Genomic DNA, 17,896 nt, shown 5'->3' with positions numbered 1-17,896 from the left:
TGAATACCGGCAAAAATTTTTTCTGTATCTACTGAGATGCTTGGGTTTTTTTAATTTTTTTCCTTTAGTCTGTTCATATGGTGAATTACACTGACTGATCTTTTCGAATGTTGAGCTAGGAACCACATTCCTGGAACAAACCCCATTTGGCCATGATTTGCTGTCTTTTTCTATATTGATAGATTCAGTGTGCTAATATTTTGTAGAGGAACTTTGTGTCTATGTTCATAAGGGATACTGTGTGTAGGACATTAGAAACTGAGGTAAATAGTATTTATGCTTGGAAAATGAGCATGCCTCTTTTTCAGTTAGGACATTAGTGTGAGGGGTTGAGTCAATCAAATTAGGAGTTAAGTTGGCTTTGAGTTTTGTTGTTGCTATGGTAAACTTAAGGGTACCACTGGCTTCAAAATCTTCTAGTATTACTTTTTTTGTGCTTAGGGTGGGCACTAGGATGCTGAAGGGTTTTTCTCAATGTTCCTGTTCCAACTAAAGCTTTCAGCCTTCACTGTGCACCTGTACCATACAGGAATTTTTCTCTACACTCTTGTCCCTCATACAACAGTAGACTGGTGTTGCTTGTTACTCAATACTTGTGGCCTTGGGGTGGGGGGTAGGGACGGGGTGATTCTCTGTTTTCCTGGTCCAGCCATGGTGAGGCTTTCTAAGTAACCTTGCCTCTCCTCCCTTTGGGGCTTTCTAAATGAGCTTTCCTCCCTGTGGCAGCCAACCTCAGCAGGTTTTGGACCAGAGAGTCTCCTACCCTCTCCAGCAATAACAGACCTCTAACAAAGGTACTGATACAAGATTCTGGGCTCAAGACTATTTCCTTTCTCTCCCTCAAGAGTGGTGATATTTTTTTCTTTACCCTTCCCACAGCCACAATGGGTTTTCATCTATACCCTGGAGATAACAGATGTGCTGTCTCTCCCCCAGTGGCTTAAAGCTTTTGCTCCTATAGTAGAAGGTTCCAAATGAGGCTTCTGGTTCTTCTGGCAGTGGCAGCCACTCCCCTCTTCCAGGCTTATACCACTGAAGGAAACTCTCTTCAGTCTCTTGCCCTACTCCCAATATTTTTTTCTCTATAGGTCTGTGGAGAAGAGCCTACACCTCCTCTTGTATCTGTAGCTCCTAGTGGTTCTGTACCTTTAGCAAACCAATAAAAAATTTTAACCAAATTATTCTTATCTGCCTAACACATCTCTTACTTCTATGCTCTGGCACAGGCAAGCCAGTGCTTATGTCCCATCTCTTTTTGAAGGAGTCTGTCTTCCCTGAATTTTAGGCTACTCAGTTGCTCTGTGTCATCAACTTTCTGACGGGTTCAGAAATGTTATTTTTTTTAGTTTATCAGGCATCTTATTATAGTTAGGATGGAAATGACACTCTTTGCACTTTCTACATCCTAGGTGGAAACAATCCCCAAATTTGATACCATTTTAAAATGAATTTCTATTTTATTAAGAAAAAACAGCATGGATTTATGGCAAACCTAGCCCCATCTTCTACCCATCAGAGATTCATGTACACGGTTTTGAAATCACTGTCATACCTTAAAAGAAAAAAAATCAAATTAAACTTCTAATGTGGTTTTGAAATTACTAAAATTGAAGTTGTAATTCTGATAGTTATTGTAATTTAGCTATACGAAGGCAAAAAAACTCACCATTTTATTAAAGAACAAAAATAATTTCATTTGTACATGTGGTCAGAAATAGCTTCTAAATACACATGAAGTTTTGAATTTCTTAATTCTCACATATTTAAAATCACAATCACAGTTTGAGAGGTATAAAATGTGCTAGGATGACTAGAAATTAAACTCAGGACATAATGCAAAAAGGAAACATCTGTGATTCTGTAAATTTCCCACAAAAATGTTAACTGATTACTGTAATTACATCTATTACTTTTAGCACTTTGATACATCTTTTCTGACTAATATATATAATCTACAAATAAGAAAACTGAAGAATGCTGTGATTTTCAAGCAACTTTAATAATCCAATCTGCCCACAATTTAACCATAAAACATATGGTCTGATTTTTTTCCCCATTGAATGTAGTACACCCACTCCTCACTTATTGATATGGTTAGGTTTCAAAGACCAGGTCACTATGTGAAAATTGGCATTATGCGAAAATGGAGGATGACTACATCAGGTTACAAAATGAAGGACGATTAAATCATTACATAACTGCCAAACCACTGAGAATCATGGCCTAGCCAAGTTGAAACATAACTTTAACCATCATAGCCCAGTGCTACTCTCACTTCACACCTCAGGATTTGTTACTGCCAGATGTTCATCATTAACGGACAAAATAGTCAGATATTACATTTTTTGTCAGATAACGAGAGAGTTGATAGGTGAGGAGTAGGTGTATAGCATACTTGACTTTCTAACTGTTATTTATTATGATGGTCTTAAAAAATTAAGAGAAAAACTATCCAAAGATAGTGTATTTTAACATACTACTCTACAGAATTTAATTGTTCCTGGATTCATAGCAAATAAATGGATTTAAAAGTAGTCTCTCATTTGTACTGAAAAAAGTTAACTTGTACGGTAAAAGATGCAATAAAAGTTAACTTGCACAGTAAAAGGAAAACAATAGAAATGATTCATTAATATCACTTTTTTAAAAAGTTGCTTTTACTATAAAAATGTTAGATACATCAATCAGGATATAGAATTAAATAAGTAGTATCATGTGGTCAAAAATATACCCAATGAATTAATATCAAATGAAAGGGTTTTACTCTTAGACTCCAAAGATATCATCTGTCAGAACAATCAATTCCTCTCCTCTATATTAAATTCTTAAAGTAATAATCAAGGGGGAAAAACAAGGATTTTACAAATTTCCTGGCAGCATGGTGCTGGAATCTATGTCCTACCATATCTTTAGTCAATTTTTAATGGATGATTGTTGAAAGAGCTACTACTGCTAGCAAACTGTTTGATTTCTTTATACACACACATTAAACTACTACCCACTTCAAAGTGAAATACATGATACTTCCCTCTGAAACAGCCATAACCTGCGTTCAAGTACACTTAGAAGCATTTATCTGCCAGAAAAGACGTGGTTTTGATTCTCTTGTGATAAGGTGAATTTCCTTCAGTACCTTCAAGACTTCTGTGTATAAGTCAGGATTAAATTCCTTCAAGGTCACCCAAAGTCCTGAGAGCCCTAGAAGATTATTTTGGCACTCTGTCTCTCCTACTCTCTGAAACATTTGGCATTGTCTCAGGGTTTCATTAGAGTAAAAAATAAAATCCACAAAACTTATGGGAAAAAGTCATAACTGACTATATTTGCCAAGGCAATCAAATTCATTCAAGAAACATTCAGTATGCAGATATGTACCAATAATAGAGTGAAAGACTTGGCTCCTATTTAAAATGCTCTATTTATAGCTCACTCTTAGATGAGGCTAACATAGCTCTGCTCTCCTAATATTGCATTAGATGTAAAATTAAGTGCAAAAAAATTGAAATGTATTAGTTCAACTTCTCTAAACCCTTTCTAAATAAAACTTCCTATTGGCTCACCTTTGTTTCTTTTACTTTTATGATTTTTACTGACTTATTAAACGTCAACTGGACATTATCTAATGCCATTTTTGTAAGTCAATAAAAATTTAACTATTGCCATCTTGTGGTCAGACCTTAATGAGTGAAATTGAAAACAATGATCAAATTCCTAGAGAGAGATATTCAGGCCTAAAATCTTACCAAACATGCAGAACTCAAATTCTACTAAAAAGACCAGACTTCATGGTCTGACTGAGGCTGGAGGGACCCTGGAAGACATGGCAACCCGACTCTGTTAGCCCAGAACTGAAACCATTCCCAAAGCCAACTCTTCAGACAAAGATTAGACTGAACTATAAGACATAAAATTATACTCAGGAACAGAGTGCTTCTTAGCTCAAGTAGATACATGAGACTAAATGGGCGGCTTCTGTCCAGAGGTGAGATGAGAAGGCAAAAAGGGACAGGAGCCGGCTGAATGGACACAGGAAATCCGAGGTGGAAAGAAGTGCGCTGTCACATTATAGAGAGAGCAACTAGGGTCGCATAGCAATGTGTGTATAAATTTTTGTATGAGAAACTAACTTGAACTATAAACTTTCACTTAAAGCACTATTAAAAAAAAAAAAAATCTTACCAAACAGATGTATTTTCCTATCAGCTGAGAAAAACGATCATTTTATTAGCTATACCATCCCCCGAGAAACAAAATTCATTCATAACATTAAGAAACAAGTATTTAAAAAAAAACTAAGTTAAATAAACAGTCATTGTTCATGAACGGTAATGTTGCTATTGGTTCCTGTCAAGTAGATTCTGACTCATGGCAACCCCACGTGTGCAGAGTAGAACTGCTCCACAGGGTTTTCAAGGCTGTGACCCTTCAGAAGCAGATTGCTAGGCCTGTCTTCCAAGGTACCTCTGGGTAGGTCTGAACAGCCAATCTTTTGGCTAGTAGTTGACAGCTTAACCATCTGCGCCACCCAGGGCCTCCCTGAATGGTAACAGTACTCAATAAAAGGACACCAAGTCAGTCCTGATGTTATCTTAGGAACATTTATTTGCTTAAATTTATATACTGTCATGATTAATTTTTAAGTCACCATGAGGAGAGTTTTATAGGCAATTTTCCAAAGGATTCTAAAACACAATATTAACACTACTGTACAATGGTTAAGGAGCCCTGGTGGCACAGTAGTTAAGTGCTCAGCTGCTAACCAAAAGGTTGGCAGTTCAAACTCACCAGCCTCTCCTCAGGAGAAAGATGTGACAATCTGCTTCTGTAAAGATTATAGCACTGGAAACCCTACCAGGCAATTTTACTCTGTCCTATAGGGTTGCTATAAGTCAGAATCGACTTGATGGCAACAGGTTTTGGGTACAATGGTTAGGTTAAAAAACAAGAGGGAGTGCAAAGTTATGAAAAGTGAGAGCAAGAGAAGAACAGAAAACAAAGGGAAGAGTAATGCTAAACCTCATATGGCATAATCCTAATAACTATCTTAAGCATTTCCTCATTTAGGTCCTTCCCAAAATGCCAAATGCATAGTTACAGGGCATTCAATAATATATATTAATTCAATTAAATATTATTTGAAAATGAAAGAAAAACTCAGCTATAAAAGCAAAGAAAAACATTCCACTGCTCAAAATATCCCTGGACACTTGTTCCTGGAGTGTGGCCAGAAAGTTTTTGAACAGAAGAGATCCTAGTCTCTACTGCTATATTTAAATTACTAAATAGTAAGAGGTTAAACAAAGCACAAGGCCAACAGCCTTGTAGAAACAAAGGCACTATCAAAATATTTTAATGCTGATGGTGAAATTAAAGTGTAACCACACAATTATGATAATCAGACAACAGTTCATTCATGTAATAGCATTTAGCAAGAGAATCATTTGTTTTCTGAGTTGTTACCTGTCGGTCAACATCACCATACAACACCAAATAGCCTTTACAAAGCATATTAACAGTCATAATCCCTGCCTTTATCATATTACAATTAAAACAGACAACTGTTACGTATGGATCAATACACAGATAAAAAGATCCTAACATTCAATGTTGTTGTACAAGAATCCAAACATAGGATTAAAGGAAAAACACTAGCTAAGGTTAAAAGCAAATCCATTAGAAATAATGTTTATTGGTAAAAAGAAATAATGAATATGCAGTCAAACATGATACCACTTCTTCATTCAAATGGACTAAATGAAAGAAAACAAAAACAAAAAGACCTAGAGATAAGAGTAAGACATCTAAAAGTAAAGAATTATTATTATATATTTGTTCAATATCAGGACAAGTATCAAACTATTATATTATTATATAAAAACAAGTCTTACCTTGTCGCTGTGACAGTGAAATGTCAGATTTACTTCTCACATGTATTAAACGACTTTGTGTTGGTTTGTGTTCAACTTGTTTGTGTTCAACATCCTGGTCTTGCTTTTGTTGGTACTAAAGAATTTAAGACATGAAGTCATCTTTAAGTTACGTTAAAAAAAAATCTAAGCAGCTGATTAAATTATTCAGGTGTTTATTATATAAAATTTGAATATTACCTCTGTCTTCTAATTGCCTTCTTGTCATTTAGTTACTGGCACTTCTACTAGCAAGTGGGTGATAAGTACATATAACCAAAGAAAAGATACTGTAAATAAAATCTTAAAAAAGATTTGGATAGTAGACATAGATCTCAAACATTCAAGTCATTTCTACCTATTTTTAGAGAATTCAGATCTATCTATAAATCAAACTACTCTAGATTAATATATGCATGATGGATTTAGACAGGATAAGAATTTAATCATTTCTACTCTGCTGTAAGCTCTTCAATAGAACTATTTTTGCATAAAATGAAAATCTGCATAATACACTGCAATCTTCGAAAAGCTTTCACATACAGTAACATCATTTACTTGATGTTCTCCGAAGTGTGAGTTGGTATTGTTATCGTTTTACTATCTAAGAAGCTTACGTGCCACCATAAATCGCTCATCTCTCTTCTTTATCTATAACCTAACCAAATTTGAAATTTACAGTGGTCACAAATTCCTTCACAATCACACATCACAAATTGTGATGGCTTTAACTCTTTTCTTTCTTCCCTTTCCTGTTTTAATAGCCTGATTATGAATGAAAACAGCTAATAGATATACTTCAACAGGAACTTAAAAAGTCATCTTTGGACTCTTATCGGTAAATACAACCAAAGAAGAATCTAAAACACCTGACCACACGGACTCAAATGTAACCATTTCAGCTATCGCAACCATTTCTTTTATCAAGAGGTAAAAATGAGTAGCGTTAGATTGCAGTAGTAACAACTAGCCTAAACTCTGGTCTTCCAACCTTAGAGTCATTAGTTATGTAGGTTTCTTCCCTGAAGTAAATATATTTTGATGTGTATTTCTAAGATGGATACTATGACTATCTCTGGCTCCTAAGACTTAAAGCCTTCCTAGCTCCCTTCCTTAACCACAGTAGTTAAGAGTAAGAATTTTGGAGCTAAACTGCCTGTGTTCAAATCTGACCAAGCCATTTTCTAGCTTTCACCTTAAGCAGGTTACTTAACCTCTCAATGCGTCAATTTCCTTATTCATAAAATGGGAAAAATATTAACTACTTCATTAGGATGTTATAAGGATTAAATGAGTTAAAATATATAAAGATCTTAGAACACCATCTGGCAAAGTAAGCACTGTAAATAAAAGTGTACTATTATTATTACTAGCTATACTTCCTTGTTTGCTAAAGAAATCTAACGAAGAAATTTTTTGAGGTCCATTCTTCTGGTAATGTTTCAGTTTTATTTTAAAAGAGGCCAACAATTAAACAAAGCAATCTCTCTTTTATTTCTTAAATGGCTTTATTCAGGTATTTATTGAGGTATAGATAATACACTGCACTTATTTAAAATGTACAATTTGCTAAGTTTTGATATATGTATATATCCATGAAACAATCACCACAATCAAGATAATGAACATATCCACCAACTTCTAAAGTTTTTACCCTTTTATAATCCCTCCCTTCTACCCCTTCCTACCCATCCCCAAGCAACAACTGATCAGTTTTCTGTTTCTACAGATTAGTGTTATGAATTGAATTATGTTCCCCAAAAAGTTATGTTGAAGTTCTAATCCCTGTACCTGTGAGTGTGATCCCGTTTGGAAATAGGGTCTTTGAAGATGTTATCAGTTAGGTTAACATGGGATCATACTGGAGTAGGGCAGGTGCTAATGCTATATGACTAATGTCCTTATAAAAGAGAAAAAGATACTCAGAGACAGGGAGACAGAGGAAGACACGATGTACCTTAGCAGCTGTAAGCCAAGGAATGAATGAAGCTACTGGAAGCTAGGCAAGAAGCATGGAACAGATTCTCTCTCAGAGCCTCAGAAGGAATCAACACGGTCAACACTTAGCCCACAGAACTGTGAGATAATAAATTTCTGTTTCCTAAAGCTACCCACTTTATGATATTTTGTTATGGCAGCCCTAGAAAACTAATACACTTAGTTTTGCATTTTCTAGAATTTTATATAAATGGAATCATAGAGTATGTGTTCTTTTTTAAGTCTAGTTTTCACTCAGCATAATTTTTGTGAGAATCATCCATGTTGTCATGTGTATCAATAAACCCCTCCCCCTAAAAAAAAAAACACAACAACTCACTGCCATCGAGTTGATTCTGACTCATAGCGACTCTACAGAAGAGAGTAGAACTGCCTCATAGGGTTTCCAAGGCTGTAATCTTTATGGAAGCAGACTGCCACATCTTTCTCCCACGTGTGTGTTAACACTGCATATCAATTCCTTTTTACTGCTGAGTAGTATTCCATCATATAGTTATACCACAATTTGTCCATTCACCAGTGGACAGACATTTGTATTGCTTCCAGTTTTTGGCTACTACAAATAAAGCTGCTATTAACATTCATGTACAAGTCTCTGTGTAGATACATGTTTTAATTTCTATTGAGTAAAATGCCTGGATCATATGTGTTTTTGTTGTTGCTTTTGAGTGGATTCCAACTCATGGCAACCTCACGTGAGCACAGCAAAACTGCTCCATAGGATTTTCAAGTCTGTGACCTTTTGGAAGCAGATCACCAAGCCTTTCTTATAAAGTACCGCTCGGTGGGTTCAAACCATCAACTTTTTGGCTAGTAGTTGAACATTTAACTACCATATGATAGGTGTATGTTTGACTTTTAAGAAATTGCCAAACTGTTTTTCCAAAGGGGTTGAATCATTTTACACTCTCCACTGCAGTGTATGAGAGTTCCAGTTGCTTCATATCCTTGCCAACACTTGGAATCTCAGTCTTTCTAATTCTAGCTATTCTAATAGGTTGGTAGTAGTATTTGATTTTAGTTTTAATTGGAATTTTCCTAATGACTAACAGTGTTGAGCATCTTTTCATGTGCTTATTTGCCATCTATATCTCTTCTTCGGTTAAAGTATCTGTCCAAACCTTTCACCAATTTTTAAATTGAACTGTTTGTTTTCTTAATATTAAATTCTGTGAGTTCCTTATATCCTTGTCAGATAAATGATCTGCAAATATTTCTCCCAGTCTGATTTATCTTTACATTCTCTTAGCAGTGGTGTATTTTAAAGAACAGAATTTCTTATATTTATAAAGTCTAATTTATTCATTTTTTCTTTAATGGATAGTGCTTTTGGTACAATATCCAAGAAATCTTTGCCTAACTGAAGGTCACAAACCATCCTTTGTACAAAATTTATAACATATTAATTCGTTACTATCTTTTCCTGATCTTTGCTTGGTCACAGGTTGGTAACAAGAACTTACCTAATGGTGTGTTCCATTGACAATCTTTATCTTACATATTTTTTGTCTTCTTCCTCAACACCTAGCACAATACCATTCAATGAACACTTACTGAATAAACTAATATCCAGTGAGAAACTTGTTGCTATCACATAGATACAAAAGTATATTTAATGACATAAGCATTTTTTAGATTAATATCTTAGAGAACAATTGTCCTGTTTTTTCAGTACACTAGATTTCATGGGCTACTGGTTTAACTCAGCATTAAATTTCTTATTCTTTCATGGTAATACATTTTACAAATGTTAATGTAATAAACATTTATTAATTACCTACTATGTGCAAATCAGTAATCTAGCTATTGCATGGGTTACAGAGCTACCTAACTAGATACCAAGCATTTAATATATATTATTTTTATTTTTAATTTACAGATGAGAAAATTAAGGCTTAGAAAGACACTAAACAATTTGTTCTATGTGACAGCTAAAAACTGGTTGGGCTATGATTTGCATTAAGGCTTGAATTAATAAATACAGAAGGAATGATTTGAAGCTTGTCTGACTCCAAAGACTATGCCACTGACAGTGTACCATGCTAAAGCAATACTGTTACAATTCTAAGTAAAATATGTACAAGTGCTATTAATTTGGTACCTGAGAAAACTCTTCAGCTGCTACTGGCAAATTAACATCATTTTCTTGTGTTGTCAGAAGTGTTGCGGGAGGAACAAGGTTAGAATTTGGCTGCAACTCCAATTCTCCCAAACTCATTGGACCACGACTAGCACATGAATCTTCATAAACACCTCCTGTTATCAAATATGTAAACAAAAGGTAAAATAAATCGTTTCATTTATCTTAGAAAAAGAACAAGTAATTGACTAGAACTACCAGTTATTTCTCATCTGCTGAATTAGAAGTAGCAGTGCACTTCAACAAAGAATACCAGATACCAACCTTTCGTTGCAATTAAAACCAAAGCACATACAGAATGCAAAAAGTACCTATGTTCAAACAAATCTACGGAATATTCTAAGTAAGGTTCTTATCAACAAGTTGCTCATGTAGTCCAGCCCACCTCAACCCCGCACTCCCACATACCAACTCCTAAGATTTCTGCTCATCTTTTCTATCAGTAAGAGCCAACAGAAAACTTTCTATCTAAAATGTAATCTTTAAAGCAAAGGGCAATTTCCTGGCTAGAAAATGTTGGTATTGCTTAGTTCTGTTCTGCAGGTATTTTTCTTCAAATGATCAAGTTCCTTTTTTTCTTATCCAAATGCATCTCAATCAAATTTAGCATCAAAAAAGAGAATGAGAGCAGAAATATCTAGTTATCTAATAATATCACTGTATATTTGTATTATACTTTATACTCCATATACATTTTACATATATTATCTCATTTAATTTGAACCTCACAATCATTCTGAAGGTAGACAGGTCAGTAGTATTATAACCATCTTTCACTGACAGAACCAAGGCTCAGAGGAGCTAACTGTCTAAAAATCAGAGAGCTACTAACAGACACAGAAGGATTAAAACCTCCTTTTTAATTAACTAGGATTTAATTTAATTAATGAGGATTCCAATTCCTAGTCGCTGCTTTTTATTTTATGTTCTTGCTAAAATATTTCTAAGAAAATTCTGTTTTTCTAATGATCCCCTTTTAAATAGAGGACAGTATAACATATCTCATTTTAATCAACAGAAATAGGCTTGAAGAGTTATAAACTAAATGGTTTTAAATGAAATATTTTGAAGATATTATAGATATTTTCTATTTAAAGGCAATCTGTTAACAATTTCCTAGGTATAGAAAATAATCACACTCTGATTGATCTTTTATGTTAATCTAAATTTTAAAGTATGCTTTACATAAAGCAAAATACATCCTTTGAGTTTTAATTTTTACCTTTCCAGTATTCAATCTGTAGAAAACGATTTGTCAAAACTATTACCTGTTTTATTCTCATTTAATTATCTAGTGGAAGATTAATTTAAATAATACCCATAATTTACTGTGCAAGGTCTTACAGTGGGCTCTTTATATTCTGCTATGCCTATTTCTATTCCTGTGTCACTTGTCCAACTTCATCTTAAGACTTTTCAGCAAACAAATTAAAACAAAAGAATTAGCACATATAAATGTTGAAAAAGAAGAGACTAAAAATTCTTTTTGCTGATGATATGATTATATACCTAGAAAACCCAAGAGACTCTAGTGAGAAAGAAGTCTGTTAGAACTAATAAGAGAATTTGGTAACATGACTGGATACTAGACTAATATACACAAATCATTAGCTTTTTTTTACATTATAGCGATAAGCACTTAGAAATGGAAATAAAAAATTTCTTTACAATAGTGACCAAAAATATAAAATTATTAAGACAGACACAGAATCATATGAGAAAAAATATGTAATCCTACCTAAGGGTATCAAAGAAGATCTGAACAAAAAGACATACCATAAAAATACCAATTCTTCCACTATTAATATATAAATCAATGCAATTATGGTGATTTTTAAGTGGATAAAATAATCTTAAAGTTCATATGGAACACTAAGGACCTGAGAATTGCCAAGAAAAGTATGAAAAGGAAAAAAACTGGGCGACTTGCCCTATCAAATAGCAGAATGTACCATAAAGCCACAACAGTCTAATAAGTATGTTTTAGATCAGTGAAACAGAATAAAGAATCAAACAAAATATTCCTACACATACGAGAATTTAATATACAAACTGGCTGATACATCAGTTCAGTAGGGAAAAGACTGCATAATAATTGGTGCTGGCACAACTGGTTATTTATCTGGAAGAAAACCAAGTTGAACTTCTACCTTATACCATTTGTAAAAATTAATTACAGACAGACTTAAATATAAATACATAATAAATAATGAAAATCTTGCAAAGAAATCTAGGGGACTATAGGTATAAGCTTGTGTTAGAAGAAACCTAATCAAGTCATGAAGATAGAAATATCTGACTGTATCAAAAATGTCTTTTTAATTGCATGGAAAAAAAAATCAAAATAATGTCCGTGAACAACAGATAAATTTGGAAAAAGATATTTGCAATACGGATGACAGAAAACATCTAGAATACAGAAATTGCTCTTTCGAAGTTAAAAGAAAAATTTAAACCTGACAGGAGAGAAAAGAAATAGGTAATTCACAAAAGATCATATCCAAATGGATAACATATGAAAAGACAAATAAACTCACCAATATATATAAACATATAGCTTTATATATAAATAAAATATATAGCTTTATTTTTAACTAACAAAGGTTAAAAAGAGTGATAACCACTATTTCTGGAGGGCATGCAGGGAAAGGGCTCTAATTGCTGATAAAAATGTACAGTGGTTTAAACTTTTAAGAAAGCAACTTAGCATATCTATTTTAAAACTAAAAATACATTTGCCCTTGATTCCAGTTAACTTCTCCTGGGAATCTATTCCATAAATAAAAAATGTAACAATATGGTAGACTATACGTGTGTGGATATTTGCTCTAGCACTGTTTATAGTGGGAGAAAATGGTAATAAAGTAAACATCTATCAATGGATAAATAACTGAATAAATTATTGGAAATCTACCCCATATGGTTTTATGCAGTCATTAAAAAGAGTGAATTTAGGCAATACCAGTTAACCTAGAGTAATTTCCACAGAGTTTACTGGGTAAAAACTGTGTGTATGTGCAAGGAAAAAAACGGGAAGGTAACATATCAAAATCATAACATAGGTTACCTAGGTGAGGCATAATATGGGACAGGAGGAATTGTGTGGGGGTGGGGAGGTGGATACACTGAAAAAAGTGCAACATAAAATAATGTATGATATAATCAGTCTTGTTTTTACGAAAAATTGTATGTGCATTAATATATGGGTATAAATAAAAAATTAAAAGGATACAAGATAAATTTGGTAAAAGAAAATTAAATGTACAAATCCAGAAAGTATATAATCAAACATCTCCCCAAAAGCTCTAAAGGTACACAATAGCTTTCAAATCATATAACACCCTATCATTCAACAGATATTCACTGACTGTGCCTAAGGGACCACAAACTCTGCTAGATGACAGGGATATGACAGTGAACAAGATAAAGTCCCTATCCTCAAGTGAGATTACCAATCAGTGTGATAACACCAACATTAGGCAGGTGACATTAGAGAAATATACAAACAGACATAGGACGGGTATCTAACCCAGTGATAAGGGGTCAGGAAAGGAATCTGTGATAGCAATCACAACAATGCTGAATTTGTTGTGTTGCTTCTGAAGAGTATGCTCATTGAGTGAGGGTGTCTTGTCTGTTAGTATAAATGTGCAAGAGTTAGCCTTTTATAAAAGGGATGCTAAGGTATTATTCGTTCAAGTCAAATTTCATTTAATTAATCAAAACTTGAAATCCCTAACTTTTCTAGAATCTTGTTGCAGTGAGAAAGCAACAGTGGCAGACTTTCAGAGAAGACTAGGTACTCCTGAAGCTGCCACTGCCAGCAGTAGCTTTGGGCCTGGCATGCCTAACAGATTATTCTGTGTGTATGAAACACAAAGGTATGTCAAATTCAACATGTATAAAACCTCACTCATCCTTATTGCCTCATAATTCTGTCTCTCCTCTTTATTGATCCTCCCTCAGTGAATGGGACTGCCATGTATCCTGGGAATCCTCTTAGACTTTCCTTTCTTTTGCACCTCTCACATTCAAACTAAGACTTGTCCATTCTCCTTATTAATTGTCTCTCAAATCTATTCCTTTTTATATATCCTCACTGCTGCATAATGTATCACCAGATTCACTTTAATAGCTGTCTAACCAGTCTCCTTGCTTCCAGTCTTAATTCCCTCCAATCCATCTGTTATGGATTGAATGAAGTCCCCCAAAAAGAAATCTGGAAGTCCTAACTCCTATACCTGTTGAATGTGACCTTGTTTGGAACTAGGGCCTTTGAAGATATTATCAATTAACATGAGATCATATTGGAGTAGGGTGGGTCCTAATCCTTTATGAATGGTATCCTTACAAAAGAGAAGATACACAGAGACAGGGAGACAGAGGGAACACAGCCTTGTGAAGATGGAGGCAGAGACTGGAGTTAGGCTGCAGCTGTAAACCAAAGAACTGCTGGGGCTATCAGAAGCTGAAAGAGACAAGAAAGGATTTTCCCTGAGCGCCTTTGGAAAGAACATGGCCGTGTCGACACTCTGAATTTGGACTACTAGCCTCCAGAACTGTAAATCAATACATTTCTGTTGTTTTAAAGCCACCTTTGTTAGAGCACCCCTAGGAAACTAATAAACCACCCACCACATTGTCACTCAGATGATCTTGGTGAATAAAGGGTAAATACGATCATATCACTCATTCATTACTTATAATCCCAAATAGATTCGTGAATACCATGCAACATTCAAAATTATCATAAATTCATAACTGAATTTGCATAGGAATAAATATAAAGTAAGACTGGCATTATTTCTCATTTTGTGCACAAATGGATCCTAATTGCCTCAGAGTAAATCCAAAAACTTCTTGATATAACATCCAGGGTTGTTCATGATCCGGTTCGTTCCAGTTTGAAACCCTGCCGATAATTTGCATTTCTTTTTTTTCCAAAGTTACCACTTATCCATTGTCTATATAGTGTTTTTCCATCCCCACCCCTCCCCTCCCTAATCTGCATTTCTAACAAGTTCCCAGGTGATGCTAATATTGCTGATTAGGAACCAGTTCTGAGAACCACTAGTATAGCAGCGGTTCTCAAAATTTATTATATGTAAGAATCACCAGGGAATCGTGTTAAAATGTAGATTCTGATTCAGTATATCTGTGGTGGAAATGCAAATTCTCAGCAGGGGTTTGAAACAGAATGAACTGGTCAGAAGCTTCGGTTTCTACTCACTGCTCCAATCTCACTGCATCCCATAACCCTGAGTTCTAGTCATTGACAAAGTACTTACTGTTCCCCGATTATGCCTTGCATTTCTTGACTTTGCCCCCTTGTCTCACTGTATATTCTACCTGGAAGACCCCATCCTCACTCACCATATGGCAAACATCTATTCATCTTTGAAGACTCACCTCCAGTCAGACACCCCTCATCTATGATGTCGTCCCTGACTGTTCTCCCCCCAGTACAACTGACCTGAACCCCTTTCTATATGGACTTCTTCATAATAATAAATATAATAATTTATTGCATGTTTCTTCTTTCTCATCTACTACCTCTACTACAGAACAAACTCATTGTGGTCAGGGCCTTACCAGGTTTTATATCCCTAGTTCCTAGCACAAGGAGCCCTGGTGGCACAATGTTAAGCACTGGGCTACTAACCAAAAGGTTGGTGGTTTGAAGCCACCCAGCAGCTCCATGGGAGAAAGACCTGGCAATCTGCTCCCATAAAGAAAACCCTATGGGACAGTTCTACTCTGTCATATGAGGCCGCTTTGAGTCAAAATCGACTTGACGGCACCTAATAACAACACCTAGCATATGCCTACAGTACAGCAGACACTCAAAAAAAAAAAAGTTTTCTGAATGAATGAATAAGCAAATGAACAAACTGGAATATTATCATTCTTCACCACTTGGCTAATTCCTTTAAGATTCAATTTCACCAATCAAATATATGAGACCAAATGGGCAACTCCTGCCCAAAAACAAGAGGAGAAGGGAGGAAGGTACAGGAAAACTGGACAAATGGACACAGGGAACCTGGGGCAGAATGCTGACACATTGTGGGGATTGCAACCAATGTCACAGAACAACGTGTGTATAAATTTTTGAATGAGAAACTAACTTGAGCTGCAAACTTTTACCTAAAGCACAATTTAAAAAAAAAGATTCAATTTCACATCAGCTCTTGTGGGAAACCTTCTCTGAACCCTCATGTGTGGGCTGGTTCCTCCTCTGCACTCATACAGTAGTCTGTATTGTTTTACTAATCACACAGTATTATAATTGTTGTCTGTCTTGTATTTCTCTCACACTAATTTGTAAACTTCCTTGACAACAGCTCTTCATCATCTCTGTAACTTGAGTGCCTAACATAGTACCAATTTAGTACCAGGTAGATAGTAGGTAGAGCCCTGGTGGTGCAGTGTTTAAGAGGATGGCTGCTAACCAAAATTTGGCAGTTTGTATCCACCAGCTGCTCTTTGGAAACCCTATGGGGCAGTTTGATTCTGTCCAATAGGGTCTCTATGAGTCAAAATTGACACGATGGCAATGGGCTTAGATAGTAGGTATTCAATACAGGTTTTCTGAATAAACGAAGAGCTGTAGTTGGTAGTATACCCCAGGATCCTTTGCAACTCATTAAAAATACCAGCCAGCATTTTAGGGTTACCAAGACAGCTCTCCAAAGCTGATTCTGCATCTTTTTTGTCATTCAACCTGCGAGCTAGTAAGTGGCAGAGCTGGAATTCAAACCCATTTCTGTAACTCCAAAAGCCCAAACACTTAGCCCCTCTTCTATACTGCCTCATATGTATGCTCAATCTTGTTATTTCATATTACTATTTTTTCCAATTAAATTAAATACCTACAGTGTACTTATTATTAAAAAATGTACTGTACTGTAGGTAATCTACTAGGTGCTACCAGATATATATGGAGGAGCTGGATAGGATATACCCTCATGGATTTTATTCTATAACAATTTAACAAGTACCTAGTTGTTTTCAGGAGCCCTGGTGGCACAATGGTTAAAGTGCTCGGCTACTAACTGAAAGGTAGATGTTTCAAACTCACCAGCCACTACACAGGAGGAAGATGTGGCAGTCTGCTTCTGTAAAGATGACAGCGTTGGAAACCCTCTGGGGCAGTTCTACTCTGTCCTATACAATCACTATGAGTCGGAAAAGACTCAATGACAGGCAGCGGGTTAGTTGTGCTCAAGTACTAGCAGCTGTCAAGTGATCGGCGAGAGTCATCTAGTGGTAATTCTGTTTAACTGCAATCTACCTTGTTAGCTGCACATTTTATGCCACTTTGAATTCTACTAATTTGAAAGAATGTAAAAAACATTTAATACTCTCACTACGTGTACAAAATGAGAAATAATTACAATCCTGAATATCTCTCCATTCTTGTTTATTTTTTTTTTTTTTTACTATTTCTTGGTATTTTCTTTTTTTTATCTCTCCATTCTGAATGACATAAGGTGCTCTTGCAATGTAACACTGCCACTCTAAATACTCTATACCAATGTTTTTCAAACTTCAGGCATTTTCTTTTCTGATTTCTGAAAAATCTGTATTCCACTGGAAGCTTCTTTTCACTTAGGAGAATGCAGCAATGGGCACGGAAAAATTAGTGACCAGTTTTCTCTATCCTATCCTTATTTCCAAAGTGTTACAGCAGAAAGCTTAGTGAAGTTCTAAAATAGTCCTGAAGTTCTAAAACAGTCTTGAGTGCACTGAGCACTGCACCTGAAATTCACATGGCGTGAAGACTGGAATTCTATAGCATTACCTAATTTAGCCTTGTCCTAAACAAGAAGATCTGTTAAATCACAGTTTT

At 35.2% G+C, this 17,896-nt stretch overlaps 1 protein-coding gene across 9 annotated transcripts in view; it reads right to left on the bottom strand.

Moving 5' to 3' along the window:
* The window catches only part of KIAA0586 (KIAA0586 ortholog), a 127,045-nt gene that overhangs the window by 41,719 nt on the left and 67,430 nt on the right, over positions 1–17,896 (bottom strand). For 6 of the 9 annotated variants that reach the window (XM_023726241.1, XM_023726240.1, XM_023726242.1 and 3 more), the window contains 2 exons: positions 10,006–10,160; positions 5,889–6,003 (listed from right to left, as the gene is read on the bottom strand). In XM_023726241.1, coding sequence (XP_023582009.1) covers positions 5,889–6,003; positions 10,006–10,160 — 270 coding nt within the window. Of the gene's footprint in view, positions 1–5,880; positions 6,155–10,005; positions 10,161–17,896 lie in introns of those variants that run through there. The other 3 variants (XM_023726245.1, XM_023726243.1, XM_023726244.1) reach the window with 3 other exon arrangements.

The sequence above is a fragment of the Trichechus manatus genome, unplaced genomic scaffold, assembly GCF_000243295.1.
Source record: "Trichechus manatus latirostris isolate Lorelei unplaced genomic scaffold, TriManLat1.0 scaffold00010, whole genome shotgun sequence".
In the NCBI taxonomy this organism is placed as follows: Eukaryota; Metazoa; Chordata; class Mammalia; order Sirenia; family Trichechidae; genus Trichechus; species Trichechus manatus.
This window is presented reverse-complemented; position numbering and strand designations above follow the sequence as displayed.